Source organism: Somniosus microcephalus, unplaced genomic scaffold (genome assembly GCF_052327205.1).
Source record: "Somniosus microcephalus isolate GS21.2 unplaced genomic scaffold, FLI_Smic_1.0 unresolved_chr7, whole genome shotgun sequence".
Lineage (NCBI taxonomy): Eukaryota > Metazoa > Chordata > Chondrichthyes > Squaliformes > Somniosidae > Somniosus > Somniosus microcephalus.
Window position 1 is genome coordinate 20,238,038 of NW_028225185.1, and position 24,124 is coordinate 20,262,161.

Genomic DNA, 24,124 nt, shown 5'->3' on the forward strand with positions numbered 1-24,124 from the left:
GTGAGGTATGATAGACCCGGGCCTACAGTGAGGTATGATAGACCCAGGGCCTACAGTGAGGTATGATAGACCCAGGGCCTACAGTGAGGTACGATACCCCCGGGCCTACAGTGAGGTACGATACCCCCGGGCCTACAGTGAGGTACGATAGACCCGGGCCTACAGTGAGGTACGATAGACCCGGGCCTACAGTGAGGTACGATAGACCCGGGTCTACAGTGAGGTACGATACCCCCGGGCCTACAGTGAGGTACGATACCCCCGGGCCTACAGTGAGGTACGATAGACCCGGGCCTACAGTGAGGTACGATACCCCCGGGCCTACAGTGAGGTACGATACCCCCGGGCCTACAGTGAGGTACGATACCCCCGGGCCTACAGTGAGGTACGATACCCCTGGGCCTACAGTGAGGTACGATAGACCCGGGCCTACAGTGAGGTACCATACCCCCGGGCCTACAGTGAGGTACGATAGAACCGGGCCTACAGTGAGGTACGATACCCCCGGGCCTACAGTGAGGTACGATAGACCCGGGCCTACAGTGAGGTACCATACCCCCGGGCCTACAGTGAGGTACGATAGACCCGGGCCTACAGTGAGGTACGATACCCCCGGGCCTACAGTGAGGTACGATACCCCCGGGCCTACAGTGAGGTACGATACCCCTGGGCCTACAGTGAGGTACGATAGACCCAGGCCTACAGTGAGGTACGATACCCCCGGGCCTACAGTGAGGTACGATACCCCAGGGCCTACAGTGAGGTACGATATACCCGGGCCTACAGTGAGGTACGATAGACCCGGGTCTGCAGTGAGGTACGATAGACCCGGGCCTACAGTGAGGTACGATACCCCCGGGCCTACAGTGAGGTACGATAGACCCGGGCCTACAGTGAGGTACGATACCCCCGGGCCTACAGTGAGGTACGATACCCCCGGGCCGACAGTGAGGTACGATACCCCCGGGCCTACAGTGAGGTACGATAGACCCGGGCCTACAGTGAGGTACGATACCCCCTGGGCCTACAGTGAGGTACGATACCCCAGGGCCTACAGTGAGGTACGATACCCCCGGGCCTACAGTGAGGTACGATAACCCCAGGCCTACAGTGAGGTACGATACTCCCAGGCCTACAGTGAGGTATGACAGACCCAGGCCTATAGTGAGGTATGATACCCCTGGGCCTACAGTGAGGTACGATACCCCAGGGCCTACAGTGAGGTACGATACCCCCGGGCCTACAGTGAGGTACGGTAACCCCAGGCCTACAGTGAGGTACGATACCCCCAGGCCTACAGTGAGGTACGATACTCCCAGGCCTACAGTGAGGTATGACAGACCCAGGCCTACAGTGAGGTACGATACCCCCGGGCCTACAGTGAGGTACGATACCCTAGGGCCTACAGTGAGGTACGATACCCCCAGGCCCACAGTGACGTACGATACCCCCGGGCCTACAGTGAGGTACGATACACCCGGGCCTACAGTGAGGTACGATACCCCCGGGCCCACAGTGAGGTATGATACCCCAGGGCCTACAGTGAGGTACGATACCCCTGGGCCTACAGTGAGGTACGATACCCCCGGGCTTACAGTGAGGTACGATACTCCCGGGCCCACAGTGAGGTACGATACCCCCCGGGCATACAATGAGGTACGATACCCCCGGGCCTACAGTGAGGTACGATAGGCCCGGGCCTACAGTGAGGTACGATAGACCCGGGCCTACAGTGAGGTACGATACCCCCGGGCCTACAGTGAGGTACGATACCCCCGGGCCTACAGTGTGGTACGATATCCCCGGGGCCTACAGTGAGGTACGATACCCCCAGGCCTACAGTGAGGTACGATACACCCGGGCCTACAATGAGGTATGATACCTCTGGGCCTACAGTGAGGTACGATAGACCCGGGCCTAGAGTGAGGTACGATATACCCGGGCCTGGAATGAGGTACGATACACCCGGGCCCACAGTGAGGTACGATAGACCCGGGACCATAGTGAGGTACGATACCCCCGGGCCTACAGTGAGGTACGATACCCCCGGGCCCACAGTGCGTTACGATAGACTTGGGCCTACATTGAGGTACGATACCCCCGGGCCTACAGTGAGGTACGATAGACCCGGGCTCACAGTGAGGTACGATAACCCCGGGCCCACAGTGAGGTACGATACCCCCGGGCCTACAGTGAGGTACAATACCCTCGGGCCTACAGTGAGGTACGATAGACCCGGGCCCACAGTGAGGTACAATACCCCCGGGCCCACAGTGAGGTACGATACCCCCGGGCCCACAGTGAGGTACGATACCCCCGGGCCTACAGTGAGGTACGATACCCCCGGGCCTACAGTGAGGTACAATACCCTCGGGCCTACAGTGAGGTACGATAGACCCGGGCCCACAGTGAGGTACAATACCCCCGGGCCCACAGTGAGGTACGATACCCCCGGGCCCACAGTGAGGTACGATACCCCCTGGCCTACAGTGAGGTACGATACCCCCTGGCCTACAGTGAGGTACGATACGCCTGCGCTGTGGCCTGAGGAACGATACGTCTGGGCCGTGGTCTGAGATATGATACACCTGGGCTGTGGCCTGAGGTACAATACACCCAGGCCGTGATCTGAGATATGATACACCTGGGCCAGCCCCAGGGGTTAAAGGGCAACATTTGACCCCAATGCCAGGCATGCAGATTGCTGAGGGGCGTTTGGGCTGGTTTTGTAAACTTGGACAAGACGTGAGGTGCAGTGACGGCGGTTTGTTCTTGTCCCGTTCCCAGCGCCCTGAGAAACTCTACGAGGAGATCGACGGGAGCCTGAGGCAGAAGCGGAGCGTCAGGGAGACAGGAGGAGGGGAAGCTGCCGCTGCCCTTCCCAACGTGCCGGATATTGCCGCAGGATCGACCTCGTTACCGGGAGCGCCGGCCTCTGACCCCGTTGACCCCATTGAGCCCAACACCACACAGGACGCCCGGCTCTGGCCAGTGGAAGGATCAGCGAAGGTCACACTGGACGATGACCTCGATCAGGAGGTAAGGACCGACAGACACAAGCTAAACAGCAGGAGCCCAGCAATCCGGGAGCAGGAGGAACCGTTAGCCCCGATACTGAAAGGGGCACAGTCAGCGTGTGTGGGAAACCGGCCCGGTTTGCTGGGTGTCACTGGCTGTCACTGGGCTGTCACTGGGTGTCACTGGGTGTCACTGGGGTGTCACTGGCTGTCTCAGTTTGATCTAGACCCGCCCCTTTGAATCAGCTCTGGGAAACCTCACTCATTCACAAACCCCTGGCTCCGTCCAGTCCCAGAGGTTAAAGTGCATCATCTGACCCCTGGCTCCGTCCAGTCCCAGAGGTTAAAGTGCATCATCTGACCCCTAGCTCCATCTGCTCCCAGAGTTTAAACTGCATCATCTGACCCCTGGTTCTGTCCATCCCAGAGGTTAAAGTGCATCATCTGACCCCTGGCTCCGTCCAGTCCCAGAGGTTAAAGTGCATCATCTGACCCCTGACTCCGTCCAGTCCCAGAGGTTAAAGTGCATCATCTGACCCCTGACTCCGTCCAGTCCCAGAGGTTAAAGTGCATCATCTGTCACCTGACTCCGTCCAGTCCCAGAGGTTAAAGTGCATCATCTGACCCCTGACTCCGTCCAGTCCCAGAGGTTAAAGTGCACCATCTGACACCTGACTCCGCCCAGTCCCAGAGGTTAAAGTGCACCATCTGACCCCTGACTCCGTCCAGTCCCAGAGGTTAAAGTGCACCATCTGACCCCTGGCTCCATCCAGTCCCAGAGGTTAAAGTGCATCATCTGACCCCTGACTCCGTCCAGTCCCAGAGGTTAAAGTGCATCATCTGACCCCTGACTCCGTCCAGTCCCAGAGGTTAAAGTGCATCATCTGACCCCACACTCGGCGTTCCGTGCACAGTTCTGTCTCCATATTATAAAAAGGATACGGAGGCACTGGAGAGGGTGGAAAACAGATCTACACGGATGATACCAGAACTGAGAAGTGGGGTTATAAACTACCTGGAAAGGTTGAACAGGCGGGGGCTCTTTACTCTGGAAAAGAGAAGGCCGAGAGGTGACCTGATCGAGGTCTTTAAGTTAATGAAGGGGGTTCGATAGGGTAGACATAGAGAAGATGTTTCCGCTTGTGGGGGAGACCAGAACGAGGGGCCGTCAATATAAGAGAGTCACTAATAAATCCAATCGGGAATTCAGGAGAAACTTCTTTACCCAGAGAGTGGTGAGAATGTGGAACTCGCTGCCACAGGGAGTGGTCGAGGCGAATAGTATCGATGCCTTTAAGGGGAAGCTGGATAAACACATGAGGGAGAAAGGAATAGAAGGATAGGGTGATGGGGTGAGATGAAGAGGGGTGGGAGGAGGCTGGTGTGGGGCATAAACACCGGCACGGAGCAGATGGGCCCAATGGCCTGTCTCTGTGCTGTAGACTCGATGTGAGACGTGAGGTGCAGTGACGGCGGTTTGTTCTTGTCCCATTCCCAGCGCCCTGAGAAACTCTATGAGGAGATCGACGGGAGCCTGAGGCGGAAGCGGAGCGTCAGGGAGACAGGAGGAGGGGAAGCTGCCGCTGCCCTTCCCAACGTGCCAGATATTGCCGCAGGATCAACCTCGTTACCGGGAGCGCCGGCCTCTGACCCCGTTGCCCCCGAGGCCACGCACGATGTTCGTCTCTGGGCGGTGGAAGGAGCAACGAACGTCACACTGGACAACAACCTCTATCAGGAGGTAACGGCCGTCTTTCTGCGCTGTAGGCGAACTACAGGAACAGTATCTGATCTTTCCAAAGCCTCGGGCCTGAACATTCAGCATCCTTCGCCCAGTCCCTCACTCCTACCCTTCTCCTCTCTCCTATCTTGGAGCAGTTTTCCTCCCCGAGTCTCAGCCCTGGCTCAGTGGGTAGCACTCTCGCCTCTGAGTCAAAAGGTCGTGGGTTCAAGCCCCCACTCCAGGGACTTGAGCCCATAATCATAATCCAGGCCGACACTCCCAGTGCAGTACTGAGGGAGCGCCGCACTGTCGGAGGGACAGTACTGAGGGAGCGCCGCACTGTCGGAGGGGCAGTACTGAGGGAGCGCCGCACTGTCGGAGGGGCAGTACTGAGGGAGCGCCGCACTGTCGGAGGGGCAGTACTGAGGGAGCGCCGCACTGTCGGAGGGGCAGTACTGAGGGAGCGCCGCACTGTCGGAGGGGCAGTACTGAGGGAGCGCCGCACTGTCGGAGGGGCAGTACTGAGGGAGCGCCGTACTGTCGGAGGGGCAGTACTGAGGGAGCACCGCACTGTCGGAGGGGCAGTACTGAGGGAGCGCCGTACTGTCGGAGGGGCAGTACTGAGGGAGCGCCGCACTGTCGGAGGGGCAGTACTGAGGGAGCGCCGCACTGTCGGAGGGGCAGTACTGAGGGAGCGCCGCACTGTCGGAGGGGCAGTACTGAGGGAGCGCCGCACTGTCGGAGGGGCAGTACTGAGGGAGCGCCGCACTGTCGGAGGGGCAGTACTGAGGGAGCGCCGTACTGTCGGAGGGGCAGTACTGAGGGAGCACCGCACTGTCGGAGGGGCGGTACTGAGGGAGCGCCGCACTGTCGGAGGGGCGGTACTGAGGGAGCGCCGCACTGTCGGAGGGGCAGTACTGAGGGAGCACCGCACTGTCGGAGGGGCGGTACATGTGGGAGTGCCGCACTGTCGGAGGGGCAGTACTGAGGGAGCGCCGCACTGTCGGAGGGGCGGTACTGAGGGAGCGCCGCACTGTCGGAGGGGCAGTACTGAGGGAGCGCCGCACTGTCGGAGGGACAGTACTGAGGGAGTGCCGCACTGTCGGAGGTGCCGTCTTTCGGATGAGACATTAAACTGAGGCCCCGTCTGCCCTCTCTCAGGTGGATGTAAAAGATCCCACAGCCACTATTTCGAAGAAGAGCAGGGGGAGTTCTCCCGGGTGTCCTGGGGCCAATATTTATCCCTGAGCCAACATCACTATAACAGATGATCTGGTCATTATCACATTGCTGTCTGTGGGAGCTTGCTGTGCGTAAATTGGCTGCCGCGTTTCCTACATTACAACAGTGACTACACGTCAAAAAAAGTACTTCACTGACTGTAAAGTGCGTTAACACTTCTCAATTTGACTGAGTGTCACTTTTGTGAATCACCCAACAGGTTTTCCCTTCCCACAGGGCATGTAGGACAGGCCGCTCTCGCGGGGCCTGTAGGAACAGGCCGCTCTCACGGGGCCTGTAGGAACAGGCCTGTCGCGGGGCCTGTAGGAACAGGCCGCTCTCGCGAGGCCTGTAGGAACAGGCCGCTCTCGCGGGGCCTGTAGGAACAGGCCTGTCACGGGGCCTGTAGGAACAGGCCGCTCTCGCGAGGCCTGTAGTAACAGGCTGAACTAAGCTGAGCCATAACAAAATGGCAGCTGGCGGAATCCGTTGATGCTCGCTGCCCCGGGGCTGCGTGTGTTGAGGTGATAGCTCCTTTCCAAAACACGTGACTTTTCTTTAGTGCGCAACAGCCCCACCGGGATGGCAGCGAGCGGGCGGCTTTTTACCTGGACTGAGCTGCAGTTGCTAACCATGTCTTCTTGCACCTCGGCAGATCCCGGAGGCCCGAGCTTTGGCGACCAGCACCTCAGGCCACAATCTGACCCCCTGTCCCCCCGAGAGGGAGGTCCGTCCTGCCCCCAGCCACGTGGCCGTGACATACGCTACAGTCAACAAGGCCAAGAGACACATCTACACGGAGCCTGGAGAGAGGCCTCGGGCCGCCATGGAGGAGATGCACACCTACACCGAGCCCGCCCAGGCCAGGCTCTACGCCAACCCCGATGACGGGATCGTCCTTTACGCCATGCCTCAGGACCTCCTGCCGTGGGCCAGCAGGCCACAGCTTCACCACGTGTACTCGGAGCTGGACCTGAAGCAGGCCCGGCCTGGCAACTTTTACTGCCCGGCCCCCACCAAGGGCCCCACTGCTGCCCCCGACCCCCCGCCCTGGCCACCAGTGGACCCTCCCCACGAGGGCCTGAGGCCGAGTGCCCCTCCCAGGGTCCCCCCTCCGCCCTTTCTCCCATCCAGCGCTCACCCCACCTACGCCCAGCCCGTCCGGCAACGCCGCGGTCTCCAGGCGGTCCCGGACTTTGAGACGGCGCAGCCAGCCCTCGCCGTGCACAGCTTCGAACTAGACGACGCGGTATACGGACTCTTACCCAGAACGGTTCCCGGCGCACCTCAGCCAGCACCGAGACCCATTCCCCGAACTCCGCAGCCAGCACCGGAATCGCGGCAGGACGAGAATCTGTACGAGAGGGTACCGGAGGAATACCTGAGGCCGCCGCCCTTTGCACCGACCAGGCCAGGGAACAGGAGGGTAAGAGTTAACCCCCACGCATCGCGCCTCCTGGAGGGGGGCTGCTCCTCAATGTCTGGATCCACTTCAATCCCAGGGCTCCTGATCTTTGGCCGCTCGGTGCGGAGTTGGGGGGGGTGGGGGCGCGGTGGGGCGGGGAAAGCAGGCAAGTCTGAGGACTGCTCCTGGGCCAGGCCAAGTTGGTCATCCATAGGTCCAGGATGGACGTGGTTCCATGGAGCAGGGGTGGGGAGGGTTGCTCCGGCTGCCTGCCTCTCTCCAGGGGTCTTGTCCGTGCCCGGTGGGGCCTGGAGAGGGAGCATGCGGTGCCCTGCGCTACACTGGGGCCTAGTGCGACCAGTGGGGCCTGGATAGGGAGCGTGCAGTGCCCTGCACTACACTGGGGCCTAGTGCGACCAGTGGGGCCTGGAGAGGGAGCGTGCGGTGCCCTGCGCTACACTGGGGCCTAGTGCGACCAGTGGGGCCTGGAGAGGGAGCGTGCGGTGCCCTGCGCGACACTGGGGCCCAGTGCGACCAGTGGGGCCTGGAGAGGGAGCGTGCGGTGCCCTGCGCTACACTGGGGCCTAGTGCGACCAGTGGGGCCTGGAGAGGGAGCGTGCGGTGCCCTGCGCTACACTGGGGCCTAGTGCGACCAGTGGGGCCTGGAGAGGGAGCGTGTGGTGCCCTGCGCGACACTGGGGCCTAGTGCGACCAGTGGGGCCTGGATAGGGAGCGTGCGGTGCCCTGCACTACACTGGGGCCTAGTGCGACCAGTGGGGCCTGGAGAGGGAGCGTGCGGTGCCCTGCACGACACTGGGGCCTAGTGCGACCAGTGGGGCCTGGATAGGGAGCGCGCGGTGCCCTGCGCTACACTGGGGCCTAGTGCGACCAGTGGGGCCTGGAGAGGGAGCATGCGGTGCCCGGCACTACACTGTGGCCTAGTGCGACCAGTGGGGCCTGGAGAGGGAGCGTGCGGTGCCCGGCACTACACTGTGGCCTAGTGCGATCAGTGGGGCCTGGAGAGGGAGCGTGCGGTGCCCTGCGCGACACTGGGGCCTAGTGCGACCAGTGGGGCCTGGAGAGGGAGCGTGCGGTGCCCTGCGCTACACTGGGGCCTAGTGCGACCAGTGGGGCCTGGAGAGGGAGCGTGCGGTGCCCTGCGCTACACTGGGGCCTAGTGCGACCAGTGGGGCCTGGAGAGGGAGCGTGCGGTGCCCTGCGCGACACTGGGGCCTAGTGCGACCAGTGGGGCCTGGATAGGGAGCGTGCGGTGCCCTGCACTACACTGGGGCCTAGTGCGACCAGTGGGGCCTGGAGAGGGAGCATGCGGTGCCCTGCGCTACGCTGGGGCCTAGTGTGACCAGTGGGGCCTGGAGAGGGAGCATGCGGTGCCCTGCGCTATGCTGGGGCCTAGTGCGACCAGTGGGGCCTGGAGAGGGAGCATGCGGTGCCCTGCGCTACGCTGGGGCCTAGTGCGACCAGTGGGGCCTGGAGAGGGAGCGTGCGGTGCCCTGCGCTACACTGGGGCCTAGTGCGACCAGTGGGGCCTGGAGAGGGAGCATGCGGTGCCCTGCGCTACGCTGGGGCCTAGTGCGACCAGTGGGGCCTGGAGAGGGAGCGTGCGGTGCCCTGCGCTACACTGGGGCCTAGTGCGACCAGTGGGGCCTGGAGAGGGAGCATGCGGTGCCCTGCGCTACGCTGGGGCCTAGTGCGACCAGTGGGGCCTGGAGAGGGAGCGTGCGGTGCCCTGCGCTACGCTGGGGCCTAGTGCGACCAGTGGGGCCTGGATAGGGAGCATGCGGTGCCCTGCGCTACACTGGGGCCTAGTACGACCGGTGAGGTCTGGAGAGTGAGCGTGCGGTGCCCTGCGCTACACTGGGGCCTAGTGCGACCAGTGGGGCCTGGAGAGGGAGCATGCGGTGCCCTGCGCTACACTGGGGCCTAGTGCGACCAGTGGGGCCTGGAGAGGGAGCGTGCGGTGCCCTGCGCTACACTGGGGCCTAGTACGACCGGTGAGGTCTGGAGAGTGAGCATGCGGTGCCCTGCGCTACGCTGGGGCCTAGTGCGACCAGTGGGGCCTGGAGAGGGAGCATGCGGTGCCCTGCGCTACGCTGGGGCCTAGTGCGACCAGTGGGGCCTGGAGAGCGAGTGTGTGGTGCCCACCGATACACTGGGGCCTACTGTGACCAGTGGGGCCTGGAGAGCGAGTGTGTGGTGCCCACTGATACACTGGGGCTTAGTGTGACCAGTGGGGCCTGGAGAGCGAGTGTGTGGTGCCCACTGATACACTGGGGCTTAGTGCGAGCGGTGGGGCCTGGAGAGCGAGCGTGTGGTGCCCTGCGCTACACTGGGGCCTACTGCGACCAGTGGGGCCTGGAGAGCGAGCGTGCGGTGCCCTGCGCTACACTGGGGCCTAGTGCGACCAGTGGAGCCTGGAGAGGGAGCATGCGGTGCCCTGCGCTACACTGTGGCCTAGTGCGATCAGTGGGGCCTGGAGAGCGAGCGTGCGGTGCCCTGCGCTACACTGGGGCCTAGTGCGACCAGTGGGGCCTGGAGAGGGAGCATGCGGTGCCCTGCGCTACACTGGGGCCTAGTGCGACCAGTGGGGCCTGGATAGGGAGCGTGCAGTGCCCTGCACTACACTGGGGCCTAGTGCGACCAGTGGGGCCTGGAGAGGGAGCGTGCGGTGCCCTGCGCTACACTGGGGCCTAGTGCGACCAGTGGGGCCTGGAGAGGGAGCGTGCGGTGCCCTGCGCGACACTGGGGCCTAGTGCGACCAGTGGGGCCTGGAGAGGGAGCGTGCGGTGCCCTGCGCTACACTGGGGCCTAGTGCGACCAGTGGGGCCTGGAGAGGGAGCGTGCGGTGCCCTGCGCTACACTGGGGCCTAGTGCGACCAGTGGGGCCTGGAGAGGGAGCGTGCGGTGCCCTGCGCGACACTGGGGCCTAGTGCGACCAGTGGGGCCTGGATAGGGAGCGTGCGGTGCCCTGCGCTACACTGGGGCCTAGTGCGACCAGTGGGGCCTGGAGAGGGAGCGTGCGGTGCCCTGCACGACACTGGGGCCTAGTGCGACCAGTGGGGCCTGGATAGGGAGCGTGCGGTGCCCTGCGCTACACTGGGGCCTAGTGCGACCAGTGGGGCCTGGAGAGGGAGCATGCGGTGCCCGGCACTACACTGTGGCCTAGTGCGACCAGTGGGGCCTGGAGAGGGAGCGTGCGGTGCCCGGCACTACACTGTGGCCTAGTGCGATCAGTGGGGCCTGGAGAGGGAGCGTGCGGTGCCCTGCGCTACACTGGGGCCTAGTGCGACCAGTGGGGCCTGGAGAGGGAGCATGCGGTGCCCTGCGCTACACTGGGGCCTAGTGCGACCAGTGGGGCCTGGAGAGGGAGCATGCGGTGCCCTGCGCTACACTGGGGCCTAGTGCGACCGGTGGGGCCTGGAGAGGGAGCGTGCGGTGCCCGGCACTACACTGTGGCCTAGTGCGACCAGTGGGGCCTGGAGAGGGAGCGTGCGGTGCCCTGCACTACACTGGGGCCTAGTGCGACCAGTGGGGCCTGGAGAGGGAGCATGCGGTGCCCGGCACTACACTGTGGCCTAGTGCGACCAGTGGGGCCTGGAGAGGGAGCGTGCGGTGCCCGGCACTACACTGTGGCCTAGTGCGATCAGTGGGGCCTGGAGAGGGAGCGTGCGGTGCCCTGCGCTACACTGGGGCCTAGTGCGACCAGTGGGGCCTGGAGAGGGAGCATGCGGTGCCCTGCGCTACACTGGGGCCTAGTGCGACCAGTGGGGCCTGGAGAGGGAGCATGCGGTGCCCTGCGCTACACTGGGGCCTAGTGCGACCGGTGGGGCCTGGAGAGGGAGCGTGCGGTGCCCGGCACTACACTGTGGCCTAGTGCGACCAGTGGGGCCTGGAGAGGGAGCGTGCGGTGCCCTGCACTACACTGGGGCCTAGTGCGACCAGTGGGGCCTGGAGAGGGAGCATGCGGTGCCCTGCGCTACGCTGGGGCCTAGTGTGACCAGTGGGGCCTGGAGAGGGAGCATGCGGTGCCCTGCGCTATGCTGGGGCCTAGTGCGACCAGTGGGGCCTGGAGAGGGAGCATGCGGTGCCCTGCGCTACGCTGGGGCCTAGTGCGACCAGTGGGGCCTGGAGAGGGAGCGTGCGGTGCCCTGCGCTACGCTGGGGCCTAGTGCGACCAGTGGGGCCTGGATAGGGAGCATGCGGTGCCCTGCGCTACACTGGGGCCTAGTACGACCGGTGAGGTCTGGAGAGTGAGCGTGCGGTGCCCTGCGCTACACTGGGGCCTAGTGCGACCGGTGGGGCCTGGAGAGGGAGCATGCGGTGCCCTGCGCTACACTGGGGCCTAGTGCGACCAGTGGGGCCTGGAGAGGGAGCGTGCGGTGCCCTGCGCTACACTGGGGCCTAGTACGACCGGTGAGGTCTGGAGAGTGAGCATGCGGTGCCCTGCGCTACGCTGGGGCCTAGTACGACCAGTGGGGCCTGGAGAGGGAGCATGCGGTGCCCTGCGCTACGCTGGGGCCTAGTGCGACCAGTGGGGCCTGGAGAGGGAGCGTGCGGTGCCCTGCGCTACACTGGGGCCTAGTGCGACCAGTGGGGCCTGGAGAGGGAGCATGCGGTGCCCTGCGCTACGCTGGGGCCTAGTGCGACCAGTGGGGCCTGGAGAGGGAGCGTGCGGTGCCCTGCGCTACGCTGGGGCCTAGTGCGACCAGCGGGGCCTGGATAGGGAGCATGCGGTGCCCTGCACTACACTGGGGCCTAGTGCGACCAGTGGGGCCTGGAGAGGGAGCATCCGGTGCCCTGCGCTACACTGGGGCCTAGTGCGACCAGTGGGGCCTGGAGAGGGAGCGTGCGGTGCCCGGCACTACACTGGGGCCTAGTACGACCGGTGAGGTCTGGAGAGTGAGCATGCGGTGCCCTGCGCTACACTGGGGCCTAGTACGACCGGTGAGGTCTGGAGAGGGAGCGTGCGGTGCCCTGCGCTACGCTGGGGCCTAGTGCGACCAGTGGGGCCTGGATAGGGAGCATGCGGTGCCCTGCGCTACACTGGGGCCTAGTACGACCGGTGAGGCCTGGAGAGGGAGCATGCGGTGCCCTGCGCTACACTGGGGCCTAGTGCGACCAGTGGGGCCTGGAGAGGGAGCGTGCGGTGCCCTGCGCTACACTGGGGCCTAGTACGACCGGTGAGGTCTGGAGAGTGAGCATGCGGTGCCTGCCGCTAAACTGGGGCAACCCAGAGAATTCTTACGGGTCGCTAGAAAAAGGCAAATCTCCTGAAAGCCCCAACTCTTGCTGGGGGTCGGTCCCAGGGGTCCGGTACCTCACTCGAGGTGCGGTCCAGACAGGCAGACCCAGGACTGAGTGTCGGGCAGATTCTGAGGGCAGGGGGCGACAGTAACAGATCCCGAGATTCCGTTCCTTCTTAGTTCCTTTAAGCGTTTTGTGGAATTGGACACATTCACGTTATTAGCACCAGGTACATATTAGGAAAGCGAAAAATAAAAATGACAGCGGAGAAGGCAATAGAGCAAGGTAGCAGTGGGGGAATTAAAAACCAGAGCGTGTCAGGAAGGGACAGAATGCATGATGATAAAGGTAAAGTAGTAAAAGGGGTAAAAACAGGAATAAATTGTCAGAAAACATATTTGAATGTTCTTTATCTGAATGCACGCAGCATTCGTAACAAAATAGACGAGTTGACAGCGGAGATCAGTGGTGTACATTTAAAGAGTTATTTTACAACTTCCAAAAAATATATATTCCACTGAGAAGAAAAGGGTGTAAAAGAAAAGACAGCCATCCGTGGCTAAGTAAAGAAATTAAGGATAGTATTCGACTAAAAACAAGGGCATATAAGGTAGCCAAATCTAGTGGGAGGATAGAGGATTGGGAAAACTTTAAAAGACAGCAAAAAATAACAAAAAGATTGATTAAGAAAGGGAAGATAGATTATGAAAGTAAATTAGCAAAAAATATAAAAACAGATAGTAAGAGTTTTTATAGTTATATAAAAAGAAAAAGGGTGGCTAAAGTAAATGTTGGTCCCTTAGAGGTTGAGACCGGGAAATTAATGGTGGGAAATATGGAGATGGCAAAAACACTGAATGAATATTTTATATCAGTCTTTACAGTAGAAGACACTAAGAATATCCCAACACTGGACAAACAGGGGGCTAAAGGGGGGGAGGAGCTAAACACGATCAAAATCACTAAGGAAGTGGTACTTGGTAAAATAATGGGACTCAAGGCGGATAAGTCATAGAGTCATAGAGTTATACAGCACGGATAGAGGCCCTTCGGCCCATCGTGTCCGTGCCGGCCATCAAGCCCTGTCTAATCTAATCCCATATTCCAGCATTTGGTCCGTAGCCTTGTATGTTATGGCATTTCAAGTGCTCATCCAAATGCTTCTTAAATGTTGTGAGGGTTCCAGCCTCCACAACCCTTTCAGGCAGTGAGTTCCAGACTCCAACCACCCTCTGGGTGAAAAAGTTCTTTCTCAAATCCCCTCTAAACCTCCCGCCCTTTACCTTGAATCTATGCCCCCTAGTTATTGACCCTTCTACTAAGGGAAAAAGCTCCTCAGTATCCATCCTATCTATGCCCCTCATAATTTTGTACACCTCAATCATGTCCCCCCTCAGCCTCCTCTGCTCCAAGGAAAACAAACCCAATCTGCCCAGTCTTTCTTCATAGCTGAAGCGCTCCAGCCCTGGTAACATCCTGGTGAATCTCTTCTGCACCCTCTCCAAAGCGATCACATCCTTCCTGTAGTCTGGCGACCAGAACTGCACACAGTATTCCAGCTGTGGCCTAACCAGTGTTTTATACAGCTCCATCATAACCTCCTTGCTCTTATATTCAATGCCTCGGCTAATGAAGGCAAGTATCCCATATGCCTTTTTTACCACCTTATCCACCTGTTCCGCCGCCTTCAGGGATCTGTGTACTTGCACACCCAGATCCCTCTGACCCTCCGTCTTGCCTAGGGTCTTACCATTCATTGTGTATTCCCTTGCCTTGTTAGTCCCCCCAAAGTGCATCACCTCGCACTTTTCCGGGTTAAATTCCATTTGCCACTGTTCCGCCCATCTGACCAACCCATCTATATCGTCCTGCAGACTGAGGCTACCCTCCTCGCTATTTACCACCCTACCAATTTTTGTATCATCCGCAAACTTACTGATCATACCTTTTACATTCATATCCAAGTCATTAATGTAGACCACAAACAGCAAGGGACCCAGCACCGATCCCTATGGCACCCCACTGGCCACAGGCTTCCAGTCACAAAAACAACCTTCGACCATCACCCTCTGCCTTCCGCCACTAAGCCAGTTTTGTATCCAATGTGCCAAGGCACCCTGGATTCCATGGGCTCTTACCTTCTTGACCAGTCTCCTGTGCGGGACTTTATCGAAGGCCTTACTGAAATCCATGTATACCACATCCACTGCGTTACCCTCATCCACACACCTAGTCACCCCCTCAAAAAATTCAATCAAATTAGTCAGACATGATCTTCCCTTGACAAAGCCATGTTGACTATCCCTGATTAATCCTTGTCTCTCCAAGTGGAGACTAATTTTGTCCCTCAGAATTTTTTCCAATAATTTTCCTACCACTGATGTTAGGCTCACTGGCCTGTAGTTCCCCGGTTTTTCCCTACTTCCCTTCTTGAATAATGGTACTACATTAGCAGTTCTCCAGTCCTCTGGCACATCCCCTGTGGCCAGAGAGGTCCTGAATATATGTGTTAGAGCCCCCGCAATCTCTTCCTTTGCCTCACACAGCAGCCTGGGATACATTTCATCCGGGCCTGGGGATTTATCCATTTTTAGGCCTGCTAAAACCGCCAATACCTCCTCCCTCTCGATGTTAATATGTTCGAGCATATCACAGTCCCCCCGCCCTATTTCTATGTCTACATCGTCCTTCTCCATAGTGAAAACAGATGCAAAAAATTCATTTAGAACCCCTTCTACATCTTCCGGCTCCACACACAGATTGCCACTTTTGTCCCTAATGGGCCCTATTTTTTCCCTAGTTATCCTCTTACCCTTAATATACTTATAAAACATCTTAGGATTTTCCTTTATTTTGCTCGCCAGTGTTATTTCATGGCCCCTCCTTGATCTCCTAATTTCTTTTTTAAGTATCCCCTGCACTTTTTGTACTCCTCTAGGGCTTCCTCCGTCTTTAGCCTTTTGTATCTGCCAAAAGCCCTCCTTTTTTCCTAATCCATTCTCGTATATCCCCTGACATCCAAGGTTCCCGGTTTTTGGAACCACCCTTGACCTTTACGGGTACATGTTGCCATTGTATGATCTCAATCTCCCTTCTGAAAGCCTCCCATTGCTCCGATGCGGATTTTCCTACAAGTAGCTGATCCCAGTCCATTTTGGCCAGATCCTGCCTTATCCTATTAAAATCGGCCTTCCCCCAATTTAGAACCTTTATTTCCGGCCCATCCCTGTCCTTTTCCACGACCACCTTAAATCTCACCATATTATGGTCACTGTCACCAAAGTGCTCACCTACTAGCACTTTTTCCACTTGGCCGGCCACATTCCCTAGAATTAGGTCCAGTACCGCCCCCTCTCTTGTAGGACTTTCTACATGCTGGCTCAAAAAGCTCTCCTGGATGCACTTTAAGAATTCTACACCCTCTGTGCCTTTCACACTCTGACTATCCCAGTTAATATTGGGGAAGTTGAAATCCCCCATTATTATTACCCTATTATTTGCACATTTCTCTGAGATTTGCCTACATATCTGTTCCTCTATCTCCCCCTGACTGTTTGGAGGCCTATAGTACACTCCTAGCAAAGTGCTTGCCCCCTTTTTGTTTTTAAGCTCCACCCATATGGCCTCATTAGAGGAACCTGCTAATATATCATCCCTCCTTACTGCAGTAATTGACTCCTTAATTAATATTGCGACACCCCCTCCTCTTTTACCTCCCCCTCTGTCTCGCCTGAAGATTCTGTACCCCGGAATATTGAGCTGCCAGTCTTGCCCCTCCCTCAACCATGTCTTCGTGATAGCAACAATATCATACTCCCATGTGTTTATCAACACCTTCAGTTCATCCACCTTATTTGCAAGACTCCTTGCATTAAAATAGATGCCATCCAGCCTTGCCCTTATATATTTGCCCTGTCTACCAAGCTGACTTGTTTTTTTCTGTATAATTGGCAGCACATCACCCCCTATTTCAGCTCCCCTCTGTATCCCATCCCCCTGCCAAGTTAGTTTAAACCCCCCCCAACAGTGCTAGCAAACCTCCCCGCAAGGATATTTGTCCCGCTCTGGTTCAGGTGCAACCCGTCCGACTTGTACAAGTCCCACCTTTCCCAGAAGCAGGCCCAGTGATCCAGGAAACTAAAACCCTCCCTCCTACACCAACTCTTTAGCCACGCATTCATCTGCACTATCCTCCTATTCCTATACTCACTAGCACGTGGCACTGGGAGTAATCCAGAGATTACAACCTTTGAGGTCCTGCCCTTTAATCTGTTAACCTGGATCTGATGGCTTACATCCTAGGGTCTTGAGGGAAGTGGCGGTAGGGATTGTGGATGCATTGGTAATAATTTTCCAAAACTCCCTGGACTCGGCAAATGTCCCGGCAGACTGGAAAACTGCTAATGTAACACCCTTATTTAAAAAGGGCAGTAGACAGAAGGCTGGAAACTATAGACCGGTTAGCCTAACATCTGTGGTAGGTAAAATTTTGGAGTCCATTATTAAGGAGACAGTAACAGGACATTTGGATAATCATAATTTAATAGGACAAAGTCAGCATGGTTTTATGAAGGGGAAGTCATGTTTGACAAATTTGCTGGAGTTCTTTGAGGAAGTAACATATAGGGTGGATAAGGGGGAACCAGTGGACGTAGTGTATTTAGACTTCCAAAAGGCATTTGACAAGGTGCCACACAAAAGATTATTGCTTAAGATAAAAAATCACGGGATTGGGGGTAATATTCTGGCATGGATAGAGGATTGGCTATCTAACAGAAGGCAGAGAGTTGGGATAAATGGTTCATTCTCAGACTGGCAATCAGTAACTAGTGGTGTTCCGCAGGGGTCAGTGCTGGGTCCCCAACTCTTTACAATCTATATTAACGATTTGGAGGAGGGGACCGAGTGTAACATATCAAAGTTTGCAGATGATACTAAGATGGGAGGGAAAGTAGTGAGTGAGGAGGACATATAAAACCTGCAAGGGAACATAGACAGGCTAAGTGGGCAGAGATTTGGCAGATGGAATACAATACTGGAAAGTGTGAGGTTATGCGCTTTGGCAGGAAAAATCGTAGAGGAAGTTATTATCTTAATGGCAAGAAACTGGAAAGTACTGAAGTACAAAGGGATCTGGGGGTCCTGGTGCACGAAACTCAAAAGGTTAGTATGCAGGTGCAGCAAGTGATTAAGAAGGCCAATGGAATGTTGGCTTTCATTGCTAGGGGGATAGAATATAAAAATAGGGAGGTATTGCTTCAGTTGTACAAGGTATTGGTGAGACCGCACCTGGAATACTGCGTACAGTTTTGGTGTCCATTCTTAAGAAAGGACATACTTGCTCTCGAGTCAGTACAAAGAAGGTTCACTCGGTTAATCCCGGGGATGAGGGGATGGACATATGAGGAGAGGTTGAGTAGATTGGGACTCTACTCATTGGAGTTCAGAAGAATGAGAGGCGATCTTATTGAAACATATAAGATTGTGAAGGGGTTGGATCGGGTGGATGCGGGGAAGATGTTCCCGATGATGGGTGGAACTAGAACTAGGGGGCATAGTCTTAGAATAAGGGGCTGCTCTTTCAAAACTGAGATGAGGAGGAACTACTTCACTCAGAGGGTGGTAGGTCCATGGAATATGCTGCCCCAAAAAGCTGTAGAAGCTACATCATTACATAAATTTAAAACAGAAATAGACAGTTTCCTAGAAGTAAAGGGAATTAAGGGTTACGGGGAGCGGGCAGGAATTTGGACATGAGTCTAGGTTCGGATCGGTCATGGCCCTGTGGGTAGCGGAGCGGGCCCAGGGGCCGTGTAGCCTGATCCTGCTCCTATTTCGTGTGTCTAATTCTGTTAGATTCAGGAGATGGTTCTGTGATAGTGGATTGGCGGTTAGGATCAGATCAGCCATGGTCTTATTGAATGGCGGAGCAGGCTCGAGGGGCCGATTGGCCTACTCCTGCTCCTATTTCTTATGTTCTTATGTTCTTAGTAAAGTAATAAAGGATAGTATCCGACTGAAAACAAGGGCATATAAAGTAGCCAAATCTAGTGGGAGGATAGAAGATTGGGAAGCATTTAAAAGCCAGCAAAAAATAACTAAAAGATTGATTAAGAAAGGGAAGATAGATTATGAAAGTAAATTAGCAAAAACTATAAAAACAGATAGCAAAAGTTTCTATAGTTATATAAAAAGAAAAAGGGTGGCTAAAGTAAATGTTGGTCCCTTAGAGGATGAGACCGGGAAATTAATGGTGGGAAACATGGAGATGGCAAAAACGCTGAACAAATATTTTGTATCAGTCTTTACGGTAGGGGATACTAAGAATATCCCAACACTGGACAAACAGGGGGCAATGGGGGGGGGGGGAGGAGCTAAACACGATTAAAATCACTAAGGAGGTGGTACTCGGTAAAATAATGGGACTTAAGGCAGATAAATCCCCCGGACCTGATGGCTTACATCCTAGGGTCTTGAGAGAAGTGGCGGTAGGGATTGTGGATGCATTGGTGGTAATTTTCCAAAACTCCCTGCACTCAGGAAAGGTCCCGGCAGATTGGAAAACTGCTAATGTAACACCCTTATTTAAGAAGGGAAGTAGACAAAAAGCTGGAAGCTATAGACCAGTTAGCCTAACATCTGTGGTTGGTAAAATGTTGGAGTCCATTATTAAGGAAACAGTAACAGAGCATTTGGATAAATATAATTTAATAGGACAGAGTCAGCATGGTTTTACAAAGGGGAAGTCATGTTTGACAAATTTGCTCGAATTCTTTGAGGACGTAACATACAGGGTGGATAAAGGGGAACCAGTGGATGTAGTGTATTTGGACTTCCAAAAGGCATTTGACAAGGTGCCACACAAAAGATTACTGATCAAGATAAAAAGGTGCCACACAAAAGATTACTGATCAAGATAAAAAATCATGGGATTGGGGGTAATATACTGGCATGGGTGGAAGATTGGCTATCTAACAGAAAACAAAGAGTTGGGATAAATGGTTTGTTCTCGGACTGGCAATCAGTAACTAGTGGTGTTCCACAGGGGTCAGTGCTGGGACCCCAACTCTTTACAATCTATATTAACGATTTGGAGGAAGGGACCAAGTGCAACATATCCAAGTTTCCCGATGATACAAAGATGGGAGGGAAAGCAGTGAGTGAGGAGGACATAAAAAACCTGCAAAAGGACATAGACAGGCTAAGTGAGTGGGCAGAGATTTGGCAGATGGAATATAATATTAGAAAGTGTGAGGTTATGCACTTTGGCAGAAAAAATCAAAGACCAAGTTATTATCTAAATGGAGAGAAACTGCAAAGTGCTACAGTACAAAGGGATCTGGGGGTCCTGGTGCATGAAACACAAAAAGTTAGTATGCAGGTGCAGCAGGTGATCAGGAAGGCCAATGGAATCTTGGCTTTTATTGCAAGGGGGATGGAGTATAAAAACAGGGAAGTCTTGCTGCAGTTATACAGGGTATTGGTGGGGCCACACCTGGAATACTGCATGCAGTTTTCGTTTCCATATTTAAGAAAAGATATACTTGCTCTCGAGGCGGTTCAGAGAAGGTTCACTCGGTTGATTCCGGAGATGAGGGGGTTGACGTATGAGGAAAGGTTGAGTAGGTTGGGCCTCTACTCATTGGAGTTCAGAAGAATGAGAGGCGATCTTATCCAAACATATTAGATTGTGAGGGGGATTGATCGGGTGGATGTGGTGAGGATGTTTCCACTGATGGGTGAGACTAGAACTAGGGGGCATAATCTTAGAATAAGGGGCTGCCCTTTCAAAACTGAGATGAGGAGAAACTTCTTCACTCAGAGGGTAGTAAATCTATGGAATTTGCTACCCCAGAGAGCTGTGGAAGCTGCAACATTAAATAGATTTAAAACAGAGATAGAGTTTCCTAGCAGATAAGGGAATTAGGGGTTACAGGGAGAGGGCAGGGAAGTGGACGTGAGTCTAGGTTTGGATCAGCCATGATCTTATTGAATGGCGGAGCAGGCTCGAGGGACCGAATGACCGACTCCTGCTCCTAATTCCTATGTTTCTTACATTCTTATACAGGTAGACTATCCTTTATCCGAACTTCCGAAAACCGAAAACCTCTAAAAACCGAAAGTTTTTTCGTTCAGCGTAAGTCGTGCGCACGACATGACCAGAGTGGCGCACGACTTACGCTGAGCAGGCAGAGGGTCACAGAGTTCCCTCCTGGTAGGAGATTGCAGGCCAAGCCGGGCAGTGTGAAGGAGGTACCGGGAGAGTGAACCCAACAATACAGCGGCCCGTCGATAGCTGCAGCGGCCTGTCGATATTCTTTTCTTCCCCGACCCGACCCGAACCACAGCCCGTCCGATATTCTTTTCCACCCCCCCCCCACCCGACCCGAACCGCGGCCCGTCCGATATTCTTCCCCCCCCCACACCTGACCCGACCCCCGACCTGTCCGATATCCTTTTCCACCCCCCCCACCCGACCCGAACCGCGGCCCGTCCGATATTCTTCCCCCCCCCACACCTGACCCGACCCCGACCTGTCCGATATTCTTTTCCACCCCCCCACCCGACCCGAACCGCGGCCCGTCCGATATTCTTCCCCCCCCCACACCTGACCCGACCCCCGACCTGTCCGATATTCTTTTCCACCCCCCCCACACCCGACCCGAACCGCGGCCCGTCCGATATTCTTCCCCCCCCACACCTGACCCGACCCCGACCTGTCCGATATTCTTTTCTCCCCCCCCACCCGACCCGAACCGCGGCCCGTCCGATGTTCTTTCCCCCCCCCACCACCCGACCCGAACCGAGGCCCGTCCGATATTCTTTCCCCCCCCCCACCCGACCCGAACCGAGGCCCGTCCGATATTCTTTTCTCCCCCCCACACCTGACCCGACCCCCGACCCGAACCGAGGCCCGTCCGATATTCTTTTTCCCCCCCACCCGACCCGAACCGAGGCCCGTCCGATATTCTTTCTCCCCCCCCACGCCTGACCCTACCACCGACCCGAACCGAGGCCCGTCCGATATTCTTTCCCCCCCCCCACCCGACCCGAACCGAGGCCCGTCCGATATTCTTTTCTCCCCCCCCACGCCTGACCCTACCACCGACCCGAACCGAGGCCCGTCCGATATTCTTTCCCCCCCCCACCCGACCCGAACCGAGGCCCGTCCGATATTCTTTTTCCCCCCCCCCACCCGACCCGAACCGAGGCCGTCCGATATTCTTTTTCCCCCCCCCACCTGACCCGACCCCCGACCTGAACCGCGGCCCGTCCGATATTCTTTTCTCCCCCCAGACCGAACCGAGGCCCGTCCGATATTCTTCCCCCCCCCCACCTGACCCGACCCCCGACCTGACCGCGGCCCGTCCGATATTCTTTTTCCCCCCCCCACCTGACCCGACCCCAGACCCGAACCGCGGCCCGTCCGATATTCTTTTCTCCCCCCCCAACCTGAACCGCGGCCCGTCCGATATTCTTTTCTCCCCCCCCAACCTGAACCGCGGCCCGTCCGATATTCTTTTTCCCCCCCCCCACCTGACCCGACCCCAGACCCGAACCGCGGCCCGTCCGATATTCTTTTCTCCCCCCAGACCCGAACCGAGGCCCGTCCGATATTCTTCCCCCCCCCCACCTGACCCGACCCCAGACCCGAACCGCGGCCCGTCCGATATTCTTTTCTCCCCCCCCAACCTGAACCGCGGCCCGTCCGATATTCTTTTCTCCCCCCCCAACCTGAACCGCGGCCCGTCCGATATTCTTTTTCCCCCCCCCCACCTGACCCGACCCCAGACCCGAACCGCGGCCCGTCCGATATTCTTTTCTCCCCCCCGATCTGAACCGCGGCCCGTCCGATATTCTTTTCTCCCCCCAGACCCGAAACCGCGGCCCGTCGATATTCTTTTCTCCCCCCCCAACCTGAACCGCGGCCCGTCCGATATTCTTTTCTCCCCCCCCGATCTGAACCGCGGCCCGTCCGATATTCTTTTCTCCCCCCCCGATCTGAACCGCGGCCCGTCCGATATTCTTTTCTCCCCCCCAACCTGAAACCGCGGCCCGTCCGATATTCTTTTCTCCCCCCCCAACCTGAACCGTGGCCGTCCGATATTCTTTTCTCCCCCCCCGATCTGAACCGCGCCCGTCCGATATTCTTTTCTCCCCCCAGACCCGAACCGCGGCCCGTCCGATATTCTTTTCTCCCCCCCCAACCTGAACCGCGGCCCGTCCGATATTCTTTTCTCCCCCCCTGATCTGAACCGCGGCCGTCCGATATTCTTTTCTCCCCCCCCGACCCGAACCGCGGCCCGTCCGATATTCTTTTCTCCCCCCCGACCCGAACCGCGGCCCGTCGATATTCTTTTCTCCCCCCCCCCGATCTGAGCCGCAGCCCGTCCGATATTCTTTCCCCCCCCCCCGACCTGAACCGCGGCCCGTCCGATATTCTTTCCCCCCCCCAAACCCGACCCCCCCGACCTGAACCGCGGCCCGTCCGATATTCTTTTCTCCCCCCCCACCCCGAACCGCGGCCCGTCGATATTCTTTTCTCCCCCCCCCCCCAACCAAACCCGACTCCCCCGACCCGTCCGATATTCTTTTCTCCCCACCCGACCCGACCCGACCTGATTTGCGGGCCAGCTTAGTAGGAGTCAGCCGATATCCGGCTTTCCAGAGAAGCAGGAAGGGGAATGAGACACGAACAGTCGCAAGAGGCAGCCTGAACTTTTAAAATTTATATTTAATACAAATTTCCCAGTCTTATATAATACCTTCTGAAATCCGAAAAATTCCGAAAACCGAAACTCAGCTGGGCCCAAGGCTTTCGGATAAGGGATAGTCTACCTGTATTAACTATTTCCTCTGGTGGGGGGGGAGTCCAGAACAAAGGGGGCATCAACTTAAAATTAGAGCCAGGCCGTTCAGGGGTGATGTCAGAAGCACTTCTTCACACAAAGGGGGGTGGAGATCTGGAACTCTTCCCCCCCCAAAAAGTAGTTGAGGCTGGGGGGTCAATTGAAAATTTCAAAACTGAGATCGACAGATTTTTAGTCAGAACTGGAAAAAGTTGGAGATGTAACAGATTTTTAAGCAAGTGTGGGGGCAGGGAAAGGGGGGAGGGGAGGAAAGAACAAAAGGGAAGGTCTGTGATAGGATGGAGGGCAGGAGAGATTAAAGGACAAAAGGATGATGGTGCGAGGGGAAAGGAGATGGTAATGGGACAAGTTAAGAAACAAAAGATGGGTCTAGAGGTGGTGTAAATGGCGACAGCAGAATGATCGACAGCTGCCACGTGAGAGAGAGAAAAAATATGATAGGGCAGAAGTTACGGTCTGAAATTGTTGACCTCGATGAGTCCAGGAGGCTGCAAAGTGCCTCGAAAGATGAGGTGCTGCTCCTCGAGCTTACGTCGAGCTTCGTTGGAACAGTGCAAGAGGCCGAGGATGGAGAGGTCAGTGGAGCGGAGCGGAGAATTAAAGTGGCAGGCCACCGGAAGCTCGG

The 24,124-nt window shown here is 56.8% G+C and overlaps 1 protein-coding gene across 2 annotated transcripts in view; it reads left to right on the plus strand.

The window, feature by feature from the left end:
- Positions 1 to 24,124, plus strand: part of LOC147086616 (uncharacterized) — an 88,479-nt gene that overhangs the window by 62,520 nt on the left and 1,835 nt on the right. For both annotated transcript variants that reach the window (XM_085978757.1, XM_085978758.1), the window contains exons 5-7: positions 2,788 to 3,039; positions 4,516 to 4,758; positions 6,617 to 7,387. In XM_085978757.1, coding sequence (XP_085834883.1) covers positions 2,788 to 3,039; positions 4,516 to 4,758; positions 6,617 to 7,387 — 1,266 coding nt within the window. The remainder of the gene's footprint in view (positions 1 to 2,787; positions 3,040 to 4,515; positions 4,759 to 6,616; positions 7,388 to 24,124) is intronic.